This window comes from Chelonoidis abingdonii, chromosome 1, assembly GCF_003597395.2.
Source record: "Chelonoidis abingdonii isolate Lonesome George chromosome 1, CheloAbing_2.0, whole genome shotgun sequence".
NCBI lineage: Eukaryota > Metazoa > Chordata > Testudines > Testudinidae > Chelonoidis > Chelonoidis abingdonii.
In genome coordinates, this window is record NC_133769.1 from 61,664,652 (window position 1) to 61,684,754 (window position 20,103).

At 37.3% G+C, this 20,103-nt stretch overlaps 1 protein-coding gene across 5 annotated transcripts in view; it reads right to left on the reverse strand.

The window, feature by feature from the left end:
• Positions 1-20,103, reverse strand: part of RPAP3 (RNA polymerase II associated protein 3) — a 53,319-nt gene that overhangs the window by 16,813 nt on the left and 16,403 nt on the right. For 4 of the 5 annotated variants that reach the window (XM_032802440.2, XM_032802441.2, XM_032802439.2 and 1 more), the window contains exons 4-12: positions 18,749-18,871; positions 14,796-14,923; positions 13,486-13,607; positions 12,949-13,019; positions 10,639-10,773; positions 6,288-6,415; positions 4,924-5,045; positions 2,188-2,258; positions 1,945-2,061 (exon numbers count right to left, since the gene is read on the reverse strand). In XM_032802440.2, the coding sequence (XP_032658331.1) occupies positions 1,945-2,061; positions 2,188-2,258; positions 4,924-5,045; positions 6,288-6,415; positions 10,639-10,773; positions 12,949-13,019; positions 13,486-13,607; positions 14,796-14,923; positions 18,749-18,871 (1,017 nt within the window). Of the gene's footprint in view, positions 1-1,944; positions 2,062-2,187; positions 2,259-4,923; positions 5,046-6,287; positions 6,416-10,638; positions 10,774-12,948; positions 13,020-13,485; positions 13,608-14,795; positions 14,924-18,647; positions 18,872-20,103 lie in introns of those variants that run through there. The other variant, XM_032802444.2, reaches the window with a different exon arrangement.

A 20,103-nucleotide genomic window follows, 5' to 3' on the forward strand; every position in this document is an offset into this window, starting at 1 on the left:
TGGAATAAATTGCCTAGGGAGGTTGTGGAATCTCCATCTCTGGAGATATTTAAGAGTAGGTTAGATAAATGTCTATCAGGGATGGTCTAGACAGTATTTGGTCCTACCATGAGGGCAGTGGACTGGACTCCATGACCTCTCGAGGTCCCTTCCAGTCCTAGAGTCTATGAATCTATATTAGTGTACGCTAGTGTCCAGTGCAGATACTTTACAATAAAACTATACAGTGTTTACATATTATAATCTGTGACTTCAAAATTCATCATAAAATGAAAAATATTCTCTCTCATTTGGCCTTTTCCGTGCTACCATTTTACTTTATTTGTCTGTATCATGGGGCATCCTCACCTCAAAGTCATTCCATTTCTATATTCTGTTTTCCCAGACAACTAAAAACTAAAAAAAAAAAAAACGTACTTCCTCAGAGAGGCCTTTTAATCTTTCAATTTAGGATCTATGATATTTGAGTCAATCCATTAGTCAATCAAATTTTGTATCCTGACTTCAAAAGAAGATGTAGCAATGAGATTTGGCTAGCTTTATTTTGCATAAATAACTACAAATGGGTCTGTGGTCACAACATTTAAAATCCAGCCATACTATTTGACTAAATGACACCCTGAGGCACCGAATTCCATAGTTTGCCTACCCATTGTTACTGAAATAATTTGTTTTATTTGTTCCAGTTTTGCTAGTAATTACTTTGATCCCTGCCTGATCTTCAGCAATTGCAGACCGTATTACAGGCCCTCCACAAGACCTCAGGGTCTTTTACCAGCCACCCAAATGAAGAGTGAACGCCATCCACTGAATATAATCTTTTGGGAGCAGAGTGTGTTATGCATATTTATAAGGCTATATACAATTATTAGTAATGTTCCTCAGAAGTTCAAACAGCCAATTAATCTGTTAAAGGGAAGAACAGAAGAATGCAAAAGATTCTGGGTCAGATTCTCTGTCACGACTGAGATCTGCTTAGCATAGTGAAGAGGCCATCAGGGAATCAGTTATGACTTTCCAGTCCTCAGCTCCGGCCCAACCCCACCTTAGAGCAGCTCACATTATTTTAACTTAACTGCTATGCTAGCTAGCAACAATCTCCAAAGAACAGTCCTCCATCTTGGGATAGGCAGAGTGCAATCCATTATAGACACAATCCATCCTGCCCCATATCAGGAAAGGTGTAGGGTCTCCACTGGGGAGAAATAGGTGGTTTCTGTTCTCTTTGTACTGCAAGATCAGTGAAAAGAGAACAGGGTAGGACAGTAAATTTGTAAGTGTCAGTAAATGTCTAACCTTAATAGAACCATGAAGGACAAATTAATCTATATTTAGTATCTCCAGTTAGTGCAGCTTTTAAGCTGAAAATTAGCATGTCAGTAATGCTACAGCTGATATAACCAAGTATAATTTAACATTATAGAAGGTATATTCTATTACATTTGTATTATACAATATCTCTTAATTGGATGTAATTAATCCAATGCTTAACTTTAAAATTTAAAGTAAAGGACATTATTTTCTACCTAACTTTAGTCTGTTACCAATTTTAGTTTATATTACAATTAATGGAATCAAGAAACAAAACTGTTTGGAAGTTATTTATTAAATTAAGAGAAAATGTATTTGTTAAACGTTAGTTGTGCTTTGCACTGTACAACACACAATAAATACTCTGTGTCCCAGGGAATTTACCTTATAAGAAACAGAAAAGAATTAAAATGTATGAATAGTGCAAGTCTAATGTATGCAGAAATCTGTATCTGCAAACTACATTATCTTAATATATATTTAAATAACGCATTTTTACACTAAATCGTGCATGTCAAATATCAGTTTATATTTACAACACAACAGGTAGGAAAGGAGTTAAACGTTCAACTCCACTATTTCTCCATGTCTCTCTATATTTTTAAGATGTTTCCACCCTTCTCCCCAACTTACAGTGGATCGAAGATGTACGGGTTTATCAATGGGCTGCACCAGGCTTCGTATTTCTGTTTCTTCTGCAGATGGTTCAGGACATTCCCGGTAAGTCCACAGCCCTTTCTCAACTAATTCCTTAAACATAATTGTTCAGATAATTAAAATGAAGGTTAGTTATGAAATTCATTACATTTATACATATAATCTAAGCACATAAATATTCTGTAATAAACTGCAATATATAGTCACAAACATACATACATTCTGTATTTTGGTTAGTTCATTTATTGCTTGTTTATTGCCAGGTTCCAACTTCAAAACTGTTTCAAAATCTAAGTGAATAAAAAAAAAAAAGAGAAAAAAATGTATAAGTTTCAATTGAAGTATTTCTGGTCTTTTTCTTTTTCCTTTATTATTAAACTATTTGTTTTTCCCCAAAGGTAACTGCCTCCAAAATAATTAGTTTACAAGTAAATTAGGGCTGTCAGGCGATTAAAAAAATTAATCGCAGTGTTAAACAATAATAGACTACCATTTAAGTATTTTTGAATGTTTTCTACATTTTCAAATATATTGATTTCAATTACAAACATAGAATACAAAGTGTACAGTACTCACTTTATATTTATTTATCTTTGAAATAAAATATTTGGACTGTAAAAAACAGAATAGTATTTTTCAATTCACCTAATACAAAGTACTGTAGTGCAATCTCTATCACACAAGTTGAACTTACAAATTATGTACAAAATTATGTATAGAATTATGTACAAAAAATAACTGCATTAAAAAAACCAAAACAGTGTAAAAACTTTAGATCCTACAAGTCCATTGAGTCCTACTTCAGCCAACCGCTCAGACAAACAAGTTTAGTTCCAATTTGCAGGAGATGATGCTATCCACTTCTTGCTTACAATGTCATCTGAAAGTGAGAACAGGCGTTCGCATGGCACTGTTGTAGCCGACGTTGCAAGATATTTGCATGCCAGATGCGCTAAAGATTCGTATATCCCTTTATGCTTCAATCACCATTCCAGAGGACGTGTGTCCATGCTGATGATGGGTTCAACTTGATAATGAACCAAAGCAGAGCGGACCAATGCATGTTCATATTCATCATCTGAGTAAGATGCCATCAGCAGGTTCATTTTCTTTTTTGGTGGTTCAGGTTCTGTAGTTTCTGCATCGGACTGTTGCTCTTTTAAGACTTCTAAAAGCATGCTTCACACCTCATCCCTCTCAGATTGCAGAAGGCACTTCAGATTCTTAAACCTTGGGTCGAGTGCTGTAGCTATTTTTAGAAATCTCACATTGGTACCTTCTTTGCATTTTGTCATATCTACTGTTAAAATGTTCTTAAAACAATATGTGGTGGGTCATCATCCGAGACTGCTATAACATGAAATATATGGCAGAATGCAAGTAAAACAGGAGACATACAATTCTCCCCCAAGGAGTTCAGTCACAAATTTAATGAAAACATCTTTTTAATGACCATCATCAGCATGAAAGCATGTCCTCTCGAATGGTAGATGAAGCATGAACAAGCATACAAATGTTTAACATATCTGACACGTAAAAACCTTGCAATGCCAGCTACAAAAGTGCCATGTGAATGCCTGTTTTCACTTTCAGGTGACACTGTAAGCAAAAAGTGGGCAGCAAACCAAACTTCTTTGTCTGAGCAATTGGCTGAACCAGGAGGAGGACTGAGTGGACTTGCAGGTTCTAAAGTTTTATATTGTTTTGTTTTTGAGTGCAATTATGTAACAAAAAATATCTATATTTTTAAGTTACCATTTCATGGTAAAGATATTGCACTACAGTACTTGTGTGAGGTGAATTGAAAAATACTATTTTATCATTTTTACAGTGCAAATATTTGTAATAAATATAATATAAAGTAAGCACTGTACACTTTGTATTCTATGTTGTAACAGAAATGAGTATATTTGAAAAGATATAAAACATCCAAAAATATTTAATAAATTTCAGAGGGTATTCTATTATTTAACAGTGCGATTAATCACAATTAACTTTTTTGAGTTAATCGCGAGTTAACTGTGATTAATCAACAGCCCTAAATTAAATAAATGTAAAAATTAACTCCATTTATATTAGAAAAAATATAAAGCTAGATTATTTCCTAGTAGCTAATAATATGTAATAAGAAATTTTTTATAACTAGGTGGGAAAAAGACATTTTATGTTAAAATAAGACTTATTATGAAAGTACCAGTCACAATTCCATATTTAAGATTGATTGGCATGTTACACTTAAACAGAAACTACAAATGCATAATAAGTGCACCCAAACAGCCATAACACTGTTCTGTAGCGATACCACAAGGCAGCAGGGCTAAGGGAAAAAAACAAGTGTGTGTCTTTAAAAAAATTAATATTTTTACTTAAAATGGAACTATAAACACTAAATGCTTTAATTATAATTATGTGGTTATTGCATGGTATCAGTATAGAGAGTTAAGGTTACCTATTCCTGTGATGTGTTTTCCCCTAAATTACTATTCTCAAATCTTAATGTAGTTTTTGACTAGAGATAATACTAAAAACACATGCTGAAGCTTGAAAATTAAGTTGGTTTAATGACCACTATGGTATCAGTCTTCATCTCTCCCACTATTCAGGTCCCATGCTGTTGAGCCCTAATTTCTTGCTGGAATCCAAACCTAGAACCCTTCTACAACACTCTTTAAATAATATATTCCATTGCAATCTTTAGAGATATAATTTTATTTGTTCAAATGAATAAGGGATGGTAGGTGAAATAAATCTTCAATTTGGCCTACCAATGAAAAACAAAATTAGAGATCTGAAATTCATGGTACCAAAAAAGCAGTCTTCCTAGAACTCTTGCCCCAATATACTGGAAATGTCAATAAATTGGTTTAATTGTTTGAGTGTTTAAAGGATCAGGACTAAAATCTATATATGGTACCTAACCCATCACAAAACATTTACTTCCATTCAAAGCCTCACCTTGCATAGCTTCTTTTAGCTTTCCTAGTGCTGCTCTGGCAGACCCTCTTCTGGCAAAAGCTTTAGAATAGGAAACATCTAGTTGTAGAGCTCGTGTGCAGTCTGCTTCTGCCTCTTCATATCTCAGCAGAAAATAAATTTTAGAAGATTATACTAATCATGTAATGAAAACACAGTTGTCAATATTAAAAAAAAAGGGTTTCTCCAAGGTATAAACATTTGGACCAAAGGCTTAATATCTGGATGCCTAAAATTAAGTCCTTAAATCCATATTTAGACACCAATAGAAGTTGGCTAGTTTTCAGAAGTGTGGAGCATCCCCAGCTCCCATTAAGTCAATGGCAGGCTCAAGAGCTCAGAACACTTTTGTAGTCAGGCCTGTTTTATTAAGAGATTAAATATCAATCTAAGGATTTAACTTTAGGCACCTAGGTTTGAAAATTTTAGCCATAGTTTTTGTTACATCCAGTGACATCACAGATCTAAATTCTCAGCTTTTGTCAGAACCTGTCTACAATATTAGTTTATTTCTAGACTTTTTTTTTTAAACACAACAAACGATAGAGTTTTTAGACAGCAATATTTTTCCAAAGAGTAATCTAACAGACTTAATTTTTTTTACATTATATACTTTAATATTTTGGTTCTGTACCTGAATTTTCGGATAGCCACACAGAACAGCACATACATGGAAAGAGCCTTTACAAATGGTAGAAACATTTGCCTCATTTGACTGTAAAATTCAATTCCAGAGACAAGTATGCATGTCTATTGTTATTGGGATTTTTTGGTTTATTCAAACAGCAGAAAACACCACCATCACCACCTTTCTAGGTCCATTACAGTAAAGAGTCTGTATAGTTAAAAAATATTTGTTTTTAAAGACTGCTTATAAACATTCCTTCAGAAGTTTGAAATTTGAATCAATTTCTTTAGCAAAATTAGCTTTCTTCCATCTTATATGAGACATCTAGCAACTTTCTATCTTTTTGTAATACATAAACAGCATTGATCCAGTTCCTTTGAAGAGGAGAGTATAGTTGCACAAAACTTTAAAAGTAAGAAAAATTGGACTGGTCAAATTGTGAGAAAATGATTCAAGGTTCATTGTGGTTTCAACCTAACCCTATTTTTCTCTCTTTCAAAATGTTTTCATTAAAAATTAATCACAAGATGATATATGCATATATTAAATAAGACACTGAAAAGAACAACTGAACATTTGTTTGAATATACTTTATACTGAATTCTAAGAAAAGTGTAGAGTGAATGGCAGTAACGGTTTGAATTTAAATGAATCTGATGTATCATTTTTTGTTCCCAATTTACAAAGAATAGAGAAGCATATACTCAACACCACTTACTTTTGAATCTTTAGATAGGCCATAGCTCTGTTAGCTGGCAGAAGTGCATTGGTGCCATCTGCTGCTATACCACGTGTATAACATTCAATTGCTGCTTCATATTTTCCCTCTTTGAAATATCCATTTCCCTGATATATTTGGATGGAAAAATTGTATAATATTAAGGAAGGTCTGATAAACATTAGATATACTGGTGAGCATTTAAAAAATATTAATAAGATGAGTTACATTAATAAGTGATGCACTTTAAAATTTGCTAGAAATAAGAAGTACTTTACTACATTAAATGGAAGACATTTTGTAGCCAGATGCCTGCTTAGTTTTCATATATAGAAACAACACACTGGAAAAACTGTCAAACATGGATTAAATTTTCAACCTTACCACTACTCAAATATTCTTCACAACATTAATATCTCAACAGACCAGCGCCATGGGGTGAGGTTATATTTAATAGAATACACACACATTATATAGAGAGAGATATCTATACACACACACACACACAAAAACAATAGTGTATTTCATATATATTCTTTATATATATATATAAATAAAGAATGTGATAAAAGATCAAATGTCAACTGATGATTAAATGTAATCACTATAAATATGAAAAGTAAATTGATGCAGCTTCATTTAGGAAATGCGACAACAAAAATACTGATGAAAAATAAGTGACCTAGTGATATTATAAGTTGCAGAATTTTAAAAAAGGTGTTTTACAGTTCTACATTTCATATAGAAAGTTCTTTTTTTAAAGAGTATAAACTTTTTTTTTTTTTTTTTTTTAAACCATGTCTGATGGGAGATTCCACTGATTCAGCCCTATAAAGAAAAAGGACTCAATCACTGCTCAGAAAGGGGTGGCAGTGTGCAGTTTATTTGTCAGATCCCTGCTCTTCGGAAGAAGACTAGAAAATAATACTTCAGGAAGAAATAAAATCTAGAATCACAAATAATGCATGTGGCAAAATATTCTATTGCATTACGGTAGAAATCTACATCTCTGATGCATTTTTCCTCCCATATAGTTATAGGACATCAGCTATAGAAAAGTTTACAGAGTTACTTCAAGATTATATGGCTCCATATAACCCAACTGTAACTTATAGTACCACCTGTTACAGAATAAGTGAGAAGGAAGGAAACTTATAGGCACAGAGGAAAAACAAAAATAGACAGATTTCACCATACAGAATCCTTGAAAATAGTTTATGAGTTAGCTGTAAGAAAAGCCAAGAGATCCTCTCTCTCTATGTAGGCCCTCTAACTCATCTTCTTCAGATCACAAAATGCTTTGTCAATGCACAATTTCTCCCCCTGACTAGAGACGTCTGTTATCTCTAGTTATTATGGCTAGTCTGAAAAAAATATACCTGGCACCACTGTTGCTTTGAAAAATGATGAAAAAAGACCATAAAAAAAGGCTCCTAATTATTTTATTCGGGGACAATCCTCCTTCTACCCTCCCATCCCGCAATAAACCTAGGACAAAAACCTAGAAGAAAAGAAAGTTAAGAGCCTCGTTTCTGCTTATAACTCCAGCAACACATGAAAGGCAGCATTTGCTGCAAGAGACAGAAGACAGGCAACTACTGCCTATTTTTCTCCAACTCTGCCTTCTTGCTGGGAAGGAGAGGATAGTACAGTGGATAAGGGAGTCATTGTGGAGGTTTTTTCTAAATGGCTCCAAAGAAGACATTCTCCATTTTCCTTCTTGGAGACCCTGAAAATGGCAGCAAGGAGGCCGAGTGAGACTACTGACATCTTTAGTACTTTACAACTCTGCAAACAAAAAAGCCAAGTTCTATTCCGGGGCCAAATCTACAGCTAGCTCCTAAATCTATGTACTTTAATGTTTCACCTCACCCTTAATCACTCCCCAAGTCGCCTGAATATCCACGTGTTTCCCTTGTATTTATTGATTCATCCTCACAACTCCCCTATAAATTAGGGAAGTATTAACTCCATTTTACAGATAGGAAACTGTACAGTTACAGTAAAATTAAGTGACTTGTCCAAAGGCACTCTGTTGTAGAGCCAGAGACTGAACCCAGCTCTCCGACATCTTACTCCAGTTCCTCAATCTCAAGATCGAAACTTCAAAGGTTCTCACATGCTGTTTCTCCAACTCTTCCATCTGCACAAGTGATTCCATCTATTGTCGCCTGATCCCAACTCTTACTTCCTTGTCTACCATTCTCCTCAATGTTTCTCTTTCCTCAGGTTTCTTCCCTTCACAAGCATAAGTCTGCTATGGTCTCCCTCCTCCTAAAAAACTCACTCTTGACGCCAACCTCTCTTTCCATTTACCATTAGCCCTCAGCTTCTAAACTCATTGCTTTAAGTGCCTCTCTTTCACCTCCATCCTTGTTCTCTTTCCAATCTTCCTCCATACAATTCTCAGTTTCTAAAGAACTCATAATAGTGGTTGCAGGACCTCTACTCCATCTTCATCCTCCTTGACCACTTGGCTGCTTTTTTTAACAGCTCATCAGATCCTGATTCATGAAGTGTTATTCTTTGCCTTCCTTTAGCATGTCCTTTGGTGGAAACACCTAATTCCTCCTGCTACAAAGACCCACTCTTTGACAATTTCTCTTCTTCCTCTGCATTCTCTGCCTCTGGATTATTTTAAGCGCTCATATGATTTCACCTATGCTATTTATGTCAATGAGTAACAAGTGTTACACATTACACTTCTGTCTCCATCCACTCTTGCCACTCAGTCCATCTCTTTGACATCTCTTCATGGAGGCCTCCTATCAACTTAAGCTCAACCTGAGCAAAATGAAACTTATCTTCCCTCGAAATCCTCTCCACTCTGTTACTGTTGACATGACCACTATCCTGAGAGTTATGTAGGCCCAGAAAGTTGGTGCCATCTTCAACTCTGCCGCTGTTCCTTTCCACCCTCATGCTGTAGTTATGCCCTCATGCCACTCAAAACTCCTGCTTGTGGTGGGAGGGGCCTTCTACACAGGAAGCCCCTGCCACTACTACCTTTGTAGGCCCTCATCCCTGTGTTCAGGCAGGATGGGCTCTGTCCTGAATGAATTAGGAGTCAGCCCCTTACAACACCAGTCTAGCACATGATGGGACCATGCCTACAAAGCCCTCAGCAATTCACAGAGTCCCCTGATGAAGTGGTGAAGGTGAGGCCCCTCAACGCAGCAGGTTTCAGTATTAACAACCTTGTAAGATAAATGGGTAAATTCACAGCTCTTGGAGCTATCATTTCAGACTGCAGGCAAACTCAGGCAGACATCACTGAATCAGCAACACTCTGTTTACATTCACAAGGCTTTCTTAATAACCTTGAGGGCTAGAAGCAGGGGGGGTTTTTAGGTCAAGGCTATAATTCAGACATTTTCATAGGACTCCAGAAGCCACGTCCCTGCAGTCATGTCCACAATGCATATGCCCTAATCCAGCCCTGTCTCCACTAACTCCTTCTTCACGCATCATCAGATTAAAGCTTCTTGTCCTCACATTTAATGCCCCTTAGGATTTCCATCCCTTTTTATTTATCTGCTCTTATATATTATTACATCACCCATTGCCCCTTCAATGATCCCATCCTTAATAACCTAATTATTAACTCCTCCAATAGCTTCTTCCAAATCATCCCTTTATGCGTGGAGGATCTTCCCAAAACTAGTCCAGAAAACTACTACTCTGTCCTCCAAATCCCATATCAAGACCCAGTTAGTGTGTACTGTCAGTAAGAAAATGCAAACTTATAAATAGGTAGGTAGGTAGGTGGCCTCTACTAACTATTTGTATCTATTTTATTTCTTGTTTATTTCAACTGTCAATCACAATCAACTAACTTGGCACCATACGTTCCTGTCAGGGTTACCCACAACCTCTCTCATTCCCTGTTTGTTGCAACCACTTTGCCTCACTTCATCTTAGGCCCCGAATTTGCAATAGGGACTCCACTTGGGCACACTGGGGTCAACCTACATGTAATACATTGCAGAATCAGGTTCTTAGATTGTAAGGTTTTTGAAGCAGGAATACCCTTTTACTATGTATTAGTATATTGCCTCACATAATGCTTAATGGCATCTATCCCATTTGGAGCCTCCTGGTGCTACATTAATACAAAAACCACTCAACTATAACAAACAATGGGCGCTAACCAGATAAAATCCCACCTCACACCCTTAAAAAATACACACTTTGCACAGATGAACAAAGGAATGACACACACAGATTTAAAAAAAGATACTATGTACTTTTGTTCATACCTGCACAGTAAAATTATAGTATACTATTACTTATCTTGAGTAAATATTTTGTTCAATTTCCCCTCATGGCGGAAAAAGGTTATGTGATTTACCAAATCTTTCTCTGCAATTGCCTTCTGCTTGAGCTGCTGCTCTTCTATTTGTTTCTTTTCTTCTTCTGTTAATTCAAGCTTCTTTCCAGCTTCTTCAATTTCATTTTGTTGTGAATTTTCTTTTGATGTGAGAGCCTGGGATAGATAGCATCAGCAATATTATTCAACTCATTTCCTCCCCCTGTCCCTCCCTCCCCACCTCCACACACCCCTTGTCTATATGGTGGATTTGTCCACACCAGGCAGGAGTGTAAATTCTAATGTGCACTAACGTGTCACTCACTAAGTTGAGTAGGTAACTTTTAGTGTGTGCCAGCAGGATCCACACAGGCCATTTAGTGTGAAACATGCTGGCACGCATTAGAATTTACACCCCTCCTGGTGTGGACTAAGGCACCATATAAACAAGTCTACACACTAGGGTGACCAGACGTCCCGATATTTAGGTGTTTGCCCTGCATCCCGACCGATGTTTTTTTGGTTTGTTTTTTGCCCTTTTTTTTTTTTTTTTTTTATGACTGACAACCCACAACCCCCCTTCCCCTCCCCATGTGTCCCGATATTTTCTTCCTCTGATCTAGTCACCCTACTACACACGCAGAATTTTCTTCAACTGGAATATATCACTATTTGTAGTTTAATCAAAACTCTTGGAAAGCATTTTATTTATTTCTATTTATTTATTTATTTCAAAAAAGATACTGGCATTAGAAAAGGTTCAGAGAAGGGCAACTAAAATGATTAGGGGTTCGGAATGGGTCCCATATGAGAAGAGATTAAAGAGGCTAGGACTTTTCAGCTTGGAAATGAGGAGACTAAGGGGGGATATGTTAGAGGTATATAAAATCATGAGTGATGTGGAGAAAGTGACTAAGGAAAAGTTATTTACTTGTCCCCATAATATAAGAACTAGGAGCCACCAAATGAAATTAATGGGCAGCAGGTTTAAAAAAAAAAAAAAAAAGGAGGGGGGTGGGTTCTTCTTCACACAGCACGCAGTCAACTTGTGGAACTCCCTAGCCTTCACAACCTCCTCAAGAAAGACTACAACAGGGTTTAAAAGGGAACTGGATAAATTCATGGAGGTTAAGTCCATTAATGGCTATTAGCCAGGATGGGTAAGGAATGGTGTCCCTAGCCTCTGTTTGTAAGACGGTGGTAATGGACGGCAGGAGAGAGATCACTTGATTACTACCTGTTAGGTTCATTCCCTCTGGGGCAGCTGGCATTGGCCACTGTCAGTAAACAGGATACTGGGCTGGATGGACCTTTGGTCTGACCCAGTACGGCCATTCTTATGTTCTAAGGAAGCTACTTTGTTATAACTTGGATGCATACAATTTCTCACTGTTAGAAATAAAAAAACATTTAAAGGGACTAGAACTCTTCATTGTGTTGAAGTGTCTACCTACCACATGCTTCCATCACAGCATCTCTGTGAAGCACAACTTTGATTTTTGTTAAAATATTTAGCAGAGGGCAGTAAAATTCTGATTCTGATGTTCCAGTTTCTGAACATTCTTGTAGCTTATTCCCAGCACTGTCTGTACAACATCAGCTCCAGTTGGCAAATCATTTTAGAGAGGTCATTACAACGTTTAAAAGGCGAAGATTGGATTTAAAAGTAACTTTTCCAAATGCTTCCAAAATAACAGGTATATTATTTCTGGACTCTGAGTAACTTCTATTTACCACAGTTCATTATAATCAATATTCTCCCTCAGTACACTGCTTGCGTGGTGGACCCACCCTAGATTTTAATCTACATCAATTTTTGATCTCCTGCCATGCTCACACCCACTCACCACGCATCCCAATTTGTATCATCTACAAAAATTAGTCTGAGGCATAAGCAGAGTGCACTCAAACATACCATCAGCCAGAATTACTCTGTAGCTAACAGAACATGTAAAGTTCTTCCACTTATATTCAGTGCTACTATGTGACTTGTGCTAGACTTATCACAAACATAAAAAAAACAAACAAATGAACAGATGGGAGGATGAAAATCATTTGAGAAATCAAAACAGGTTAGAAACATGACATGGTTGGAACACTGGTATCCACTGTTTTTTTCACCAAGATTTATATGGGTTAGTCCACTGTAGGTCAACGAGCTAACCTTTCACTGGTCAATGCTTATTAATTTGCAAGTAGTAAACTAAAAATGTTCTCAAACTCCTGGGGGAAAATATACCATGTACTAAAAGCATAAATATAAAATTAACAAAGGGTTTTTTGGCATCATGAATCGAGTTAAATATAAAAAAGTTGTTTATTAGACTGTTAGCAACGATTCATCTTTCTTACCAGATTGATTTTCTGGAGTTCATTTTTTGCTTCAAAGTTATCTGGATCCAGTTCTAATACCTTTTCATAATCTAAACAGTAGACAGAAGGACATAAAAATTCCATATTTTTATATAACTATGTTACAGGTGAAATTAGAAACTAGCATATTTAACTATTACCAAAATATGAACTAACAGCTTCTGTCAAGTCATTTTGTGGTACTGCAAAAAAAAAAAAGGGGGGGGGGTGCTAGCTGGCTTAAGATGTCACAGAGAGTTTACTATTCTAAGCCATTTAAATGCCAATTATTTCATATACTACTTGTAGCTATTCTTCTTATTTAGACTTACTATCCCTTTTCAACTTAACAGATAAACTCGATCTGGCATCCCGTTTGATTTCTTCTTGAAAATGGAAATTAAGAGTCCTTTATCAAGAGCGATAAAATCAACCAAACAATAACAAAAAAAATCTACAAAAAGGTTTAGAGTAATAAGTGTATAAAATAGCTTGCATGTATAAGGATTTTATTTTTTTTTTTTTTTTTAAACTAACCTTCTTTGGCCCCCTCAAGATTTTGCAAAGCAAAGCGAGCAGCTCCTCTCCTGGAATAAGCCTTTGTATAATTTTTATTTAGTGCAAGTGCTAAATTGCAGTCAGATTCAGCAACAGAAAACCTATAACAATACTGCAGATTAATTATTTTGAATACATTTAGATTAAAGAAAAACATAAGTATGGCTCCAGATTAAGCTAACAAGATGTATCCAAAGTATGATAGAACATTGGAGAGTCCATTTTGGAGGGATTCAGTGACATTAACCCTCTAGATAAAGATGGTGCATAGAGGCGGTATTCAGCTTTACAATGCCAACAATTTCAGGTGCACTCTTCCTCAAAGTATTTTCAGCACTATTCTGATGGTAATCCTCTTTGGGGGGTAAAAAGGCAAAAAACCCAAACAGCTAGCTATCTCCACCCCAGGGCCACCCGGGACTTTTCTTGACATCTGGAGGAGGCTACAGCAACACCCACTGCCCAGACTAAATTCACAATAAAGGGCCCAGATCATGCCCAGAAATGAGGTTTAGATCTCAGTTGATGTACTTGATAAAGGGAGCAGTAAGGGCTTGTCTACATGAACACTTAGATCACAACAAGCTGGGGTGTAAATCAACCCCAGACTAAACTGCTGTGAACTAAGTGCCAGAGCGGACACTGCAGCTACACACTAAAAGTTGCCTAGTGAGCTTTAACCTAGCCCGCCTTGAAATGAGAACAGACTGAAGTGCGCTAGGGAACTTTGTGTGTATGCTGCCACATACTAGAAATTCCCACGTGCGCTTTAATCTACTCCCAAACAGGGTAGATTAATGCGCACTAGGAAACTTCTAATGAACAGGCTAGTTACACCCTGGCTTGCTGCAATCTAGCATTTGTGTAGATGATCCCTAAGAGACAAATATTTTTTTCTTTTCTTTGTTACGATGCACTCCAATATAATAGGTGTGCAGGGTCTCTAGACACCACAGAGCCTCAGCAACAGAGAGAAAAGCAATCTCCCTCTGCCAAAAATGGGAAGTCTTGGAAGCACTGTGAAAATTTGGGGCTATATTAGAGGGCAAAAAAGTGTCTTTACTCAAATATTCTACAACAGGGAGGTTGAGACTTCCAGTCTGAAGCTGTGGAGGCAGACTGAAACTGATAACTTCACAAAGAGACACACTTTCCATCCATGCAAATCAAATTCTACCTCCAAAGCTGCAAACAGACTGAAAATGCACAAACAGACCTGTGGATCTCAGCATGATGAACAATATATTTATGACTACAATTCAAAGCAAAAATTTGATAACAAGTCTTACTTTTTCATTCTGAAGAAAGCAGATGCTCTGTTTGTGGGGAGGACTGGATTGTATGGATCAGCATTCATCCCCTTTGTGTAACATTTTATTGCTTCATCATACTTTCCTTGTTGAAAGTACATATTGCCCTGTTTAAAAAAAAAAAAATAAAAAAAGGGAAGCTTGTTGTCAATTTGTCACAGTACAGTCTTTTGCTAAATAAACATTTAGTACTCATTTCAGTCTCTTAATTTTGTGGTGCAAAGAGAATAAGCATTTTAAACGTTGGGTTAAACGTTCCAGTTTAAAGTCTCTAAACGTTGCTATCATTAGTCTGTTACTTACAAAACATTTCTAAAATGTTTCTTACCTTCCTACAGTCAATTTTTTATTATCTCTATAACAAAAATGGTTTACTTTGTCATACAGCTTATTAAAAGACTCAACTTAATACAGATCAATCCTGCTTGCATTTTCATAATTATTAACATCTCTTCATAGGTTACTAATGAAAACCGAACCAAATATCACAGTATTTTAGTTTTCGAAGGTTTATGATATCACGCCGTAGTACCCTTTGTATTTTCCCTTTTATGTTACAAGTTATTCTGAGGCCAGAATATAGGCTTGCCCAAGTATAATTTGGAGCTATTTGGAGAAAGGATGGGAAAAAATAACCTTTTTTTGGAATTGTTTCCACAGTTATGGAAGCAGCTTTCTATCTGGATTCAGAAAAGTCAGTCTGGGTTAGATTTTAAAGCAACATTTAAAGACACAATTGAACCACTTTGAATTGAGACGTACCCTAAGAGTTGTGTATATTTTCTATATTAATCTGTTTTCTGCCAATAATACTCCAATAATAAATTTACATAGCAACTTAAACAAAATTTGCAAGAAGAAAAATAGTAGTATGGAAAAGAAGCCGATGTAAAATCTTCTGAGTAATATTTGTCCAGCCCATCAGTGAAGATGAACTGTCCCAATCTATAACGGAAGAACAAAGTGTCCCACAAATAAAAACAGTGATCATAAGGTTAACTCATAAATGAGAGAGACTAAGATAATACAGGACAAGAGAAATTCAGAAGTAAGAGAAACCCTTGTTTTTTCAGATGGCTAGATCTAGGACAGTTGTGGGAACACAATCTCTAGGAAGGAGGATGACATACGCATCATACTTCTTTACTCTTTAACAGCCTGCTGCTGCCTCACAAGATTACCAATTCTGCAAGCTACAGAATGAGTCCAGTGATCAGCTGCTGTACAAGGCAACAGACTCATACAGGTAAACTGGAAGATCAGAACTGAGTGAATCAAAAATGTATACTTCATAAAAGAAATGGAAAGGTCAGGAGGCTGACAACAGGATATGCAGACTTTCAAGTCCAGCCAAGGTTGATCGTGACAAAGAGTTCTGCACCTCAAATCCTTATGAACAGATAGTCAAATGAAAAAACACCTCCCATCAGAACTGGCACCCTTCTTCAAAGTCAACAGAAAGACAAAGGATGAAACCCTATGGACAAAGACTGAACTCCTCTCACTCCTAGATTTAGCTACTTTGGGTCCAGGATGAGGAATACTGGCAAGACAGAACAGTATGTCCAGGGCTATGCTATATTTAAGATAGGGAGGTTCAGTCTCAACAACCTAGCCCCTTTAACAAGCAGAAAGTTGACTTATATGCTGTGTGTGAAGATCAAGAGGGAATCTTCTCACTCAGAAGAATATAATGAACCATGGGCCTTTGGAAAAACGAAGACATCATACATCCTAGCTGAAATTGGAGGGGAGAGAGAAGAATGGTTACTTAACCAACAGTAATTGTGGGTTCTTTGAGATGTGTTGTCCACCCAGATTCTGCTTCTGGTGTGTATATGTCCCATGCATGTGAGGTCAGATCCTTTCAGCCGCATCCATTGGGACCACATATATGTCTTAGATACCTTTGTGATGTTCCCACCCACCCAAGGACATCAAAGGCCAAATGGGCTCAACGATCCCTCAGAAGAAATCTGATATAGCTTGTCGGCTTTTTTGGAAGTCGGTGCCATTGGTGCTGGGGTCTGCCACAAGATCTTAGCTATTCTAACAAGATTTCATTAACGGGCATGGTAAGGCTACCTGAAGGCATGAAATAGTGCAGGATAGCTAGTAATTTGTTTGGCTTCTCCTGTACTACCTCTATTGGAATTTCTAACATATCTGCTGTGTGACTTAAAAGCTCTCAGAAGGTCCTGAAATCATCTGTCTAGCTAGGAATAGAAGTGACTGCCTCATCTGGTGAAGAGAAGGAACTGCTGTTAGGAATAAGTGTTCTTCCATCTTCAGCTGCTATTCTTCATTGTCATGGTCTAGTTGTTGCAGACTGTGAGACTGTACTAACTGACCTTGCTGAGTAAATCTGTGGTCTTGTAGGAGAGAAAGATATAACTACTGAGCAGAGGAAGAGTGAGGGTAAGGACAGCACAAGGTGTCCTTGAATGACACAGGGATGGAGGCCCTGGGGTTGAAGCCACAAATTTTCTCCTCAAGTTTCCTGATGTCTGTGCCTATAATGGCATACTCCAGAATCTATCTGGCGAGTAAGGTTTATACAAGGCAGTATGAGGTGTATGTGGTGATATCGTCCTGCTATGCTCTGAAGGGCAGGAAGAAAATGAATATGCTTCCTTTTATGGGGGAGCTATCTTGTCAGGTGTCCTAAGGTCTGCCCACAAGTAAGTGACTGGATTTAACAGGTGAGCTCATCACTACTGTGGCCACATCAGAAGTCAGCAGCAAGGCAGGCTGCTAAATGATGCAGATAGCTGGGGTGACTTCAGTAGCCTGGTGACCATAAGACGAATGGGTACCTAAAAAGTCAGTGCTGGAACCACCTGCACTGTGGAGGTGAAGTCTGAATCATGGGCACCGAGGCTCAAGTGTGGCTGTTCCAATGGCAGTACTGAGGGAAGTGAAGACTGTGGTTTCAGATGGTGCCATGAGTTCCTGGTGACTAACTGTACCAAGGCATCAGAGGGACCCAGTTTGGGTTACCAACTGCCTTTTGGCTAAGGGGCATCAGCTCTTGAGCCACGGCAGGTCTTTTGTCTGTCTTTATTGGGCACCATGATGGGTGACCATGTTTGAGCTTGACCCTGAAGTGGCACTGCTTCCAACCACTTTCAGATAATGACTGGGTAGACGAATTCTTGTCTGTCCTACCAGAATCAGTAGTCTTGGATTAAGAAAGTGCCTAGGAGCTTGGTGTAGATCCACAGCTCAGCAGGGTGCTCATTCAAATAGACTGAGGAAGTAGGACTCTTTAGCCTTGGGCTCTGAAGAGGCCCTCCTTAGTGCTCTAAAAGCAGAGCTTATGATGGGCCTTGGTGGCTTTGTGCATCCTCTTGGAAAAGGAACAGACTGAACACTTATCAGGATTCTGTCCCTCACCAAGGCAGAAGAAACACCAAAACTGTCCACCATTAAACATGGCAGCCTCTCAAGAAGGACAAATTTTAAATCCCAGGAATTTAGTTTTAGCCATATCAACTAAGTACCAAGTAAACTCCAAACCCAATCTAATTTTTTTTAGCCAAATGATGTAACAATGCAACTATTAACTAACTACACTAACAAACAATTCTAATTATCCTGACAACTAACAGGTCAGTGCACAGAGTACGTGGACACTGAAAGCGTTCTCTCGTCAGGAGAAGAAAGAAAGAAGTGAGGGATAACTGGGCCCATCGCGCCCTTTATGTCCTTTCCGGGGGCCAGGGAGTATGAGTGTGGAGAGGATGGTGCAGTTCAAGTGTATGTAGAGCATGGGTATGGTCCCAACTGACACTGCTGTCTAAAAGAATCTGTTATTGGGCACATGCTCACCGGAAGTGGAATCAAAGTGGACAATGACTTGAAGCAGCAGCCAATGTTCAAATGTCTGGGTCACTTTTTTATTTTTAAGGGTCATTTAATGCTGCAATAACCTTTTCTTTCTCAGCAAGAGCTTTTTCTGCATCTATATGAATTCCATCTTCTTCAGAGTCTGATTCTGCAGATAAGGAATCATGGGTACTATCTTCTTTGTCAAGTTCTTCAAGTATTTTGTCCTAGAAACACAAAATAAATTCACGTATATAAAAGTTCATTATAATCCATGACTCTACACAAATTATAACTTGATATCAATAAAGGATAACTTAGACATAGGATTTTTAAAAATACATCTGTCAATTATTACAAATACTACTGACAGTACTTTGTTTTGTCTTTATTTAACTAAGGTTGCGATCTTGCTCAGCCACACGGGTTCACTTGTGCATTGAGGCCTAAGAATGTATGATTTATAATTTTGTAAACAGATTTTGAAATACTGACAAAGGTAATAAAACAACTTCCTGACAACACATACTAAAAAATAATAAATCTAAGTTATTCTACTTGGGCTCTTATAAAATGCACGTTGTTATTACAGATGCTTAAACACTGATGATGGTGCTTAGTAACAGCTGTACATGCAGTACAAAATTGCATAAATTTGAAAATATACACCATAAATGTTTGAAATACAGAATTATTTTCTGTGACTAGAATATACCCATACTCCACGAAGTTCACGAAAAACCCTGAACTACCTGAATGTCCATTCTACATCAGGGATTTTAGATTCCTATTCAGGTTTCTCTGCTCAAGAAAACATTTAAGCACATGCTTTAGTGCTTTTCTGAAGTCAGGCCTTAACGAATTGTACAGCTTTTTGCAGCAGGGCTTGCAATGCATGTTTGGAGATCACTCAATTTGTAATCCGTAATCCAAACCATAACATTTAAATTGACAGTGGTATAGGTTTTTCCATGATCATTTTTAAATTTGTAAGTGGCACAGTAAGTCATAATTAAATGGATAGCTTTCACACTCAGTTTTGATTATGAAATCGCGATTTGTTTCACAGTATTTCACTGTATTCATTGCACTTAGTTTTAGTGAATCTCAGTTTACAATTTTCTACGTGTAAAAATTTATTAATATACAAACAAGGGATGTCTCTCTAAACATACCATGTCTCATTTAGTATACATACAGCCATGCTAAATCCACTATACAGCAAAGAAAAAGTTCACTCTTACAGGGAAATATTTGTCATCCCAAAAGCCCATCCCACACCCAATGCTTATTCAAACATTTTAATTGCTGATAACATGGTAAACCTCACAGATTCTACCCTTTTCTGAATGTAAATAAAAGTGGGATGAGCTTAGTATCTTAATACTCAGGGCTTGTCTACACTTACAGTTTTGCAGCGCTGGCCGTTACAGCTGTGGTCGTACAGCTGTGTACGGCC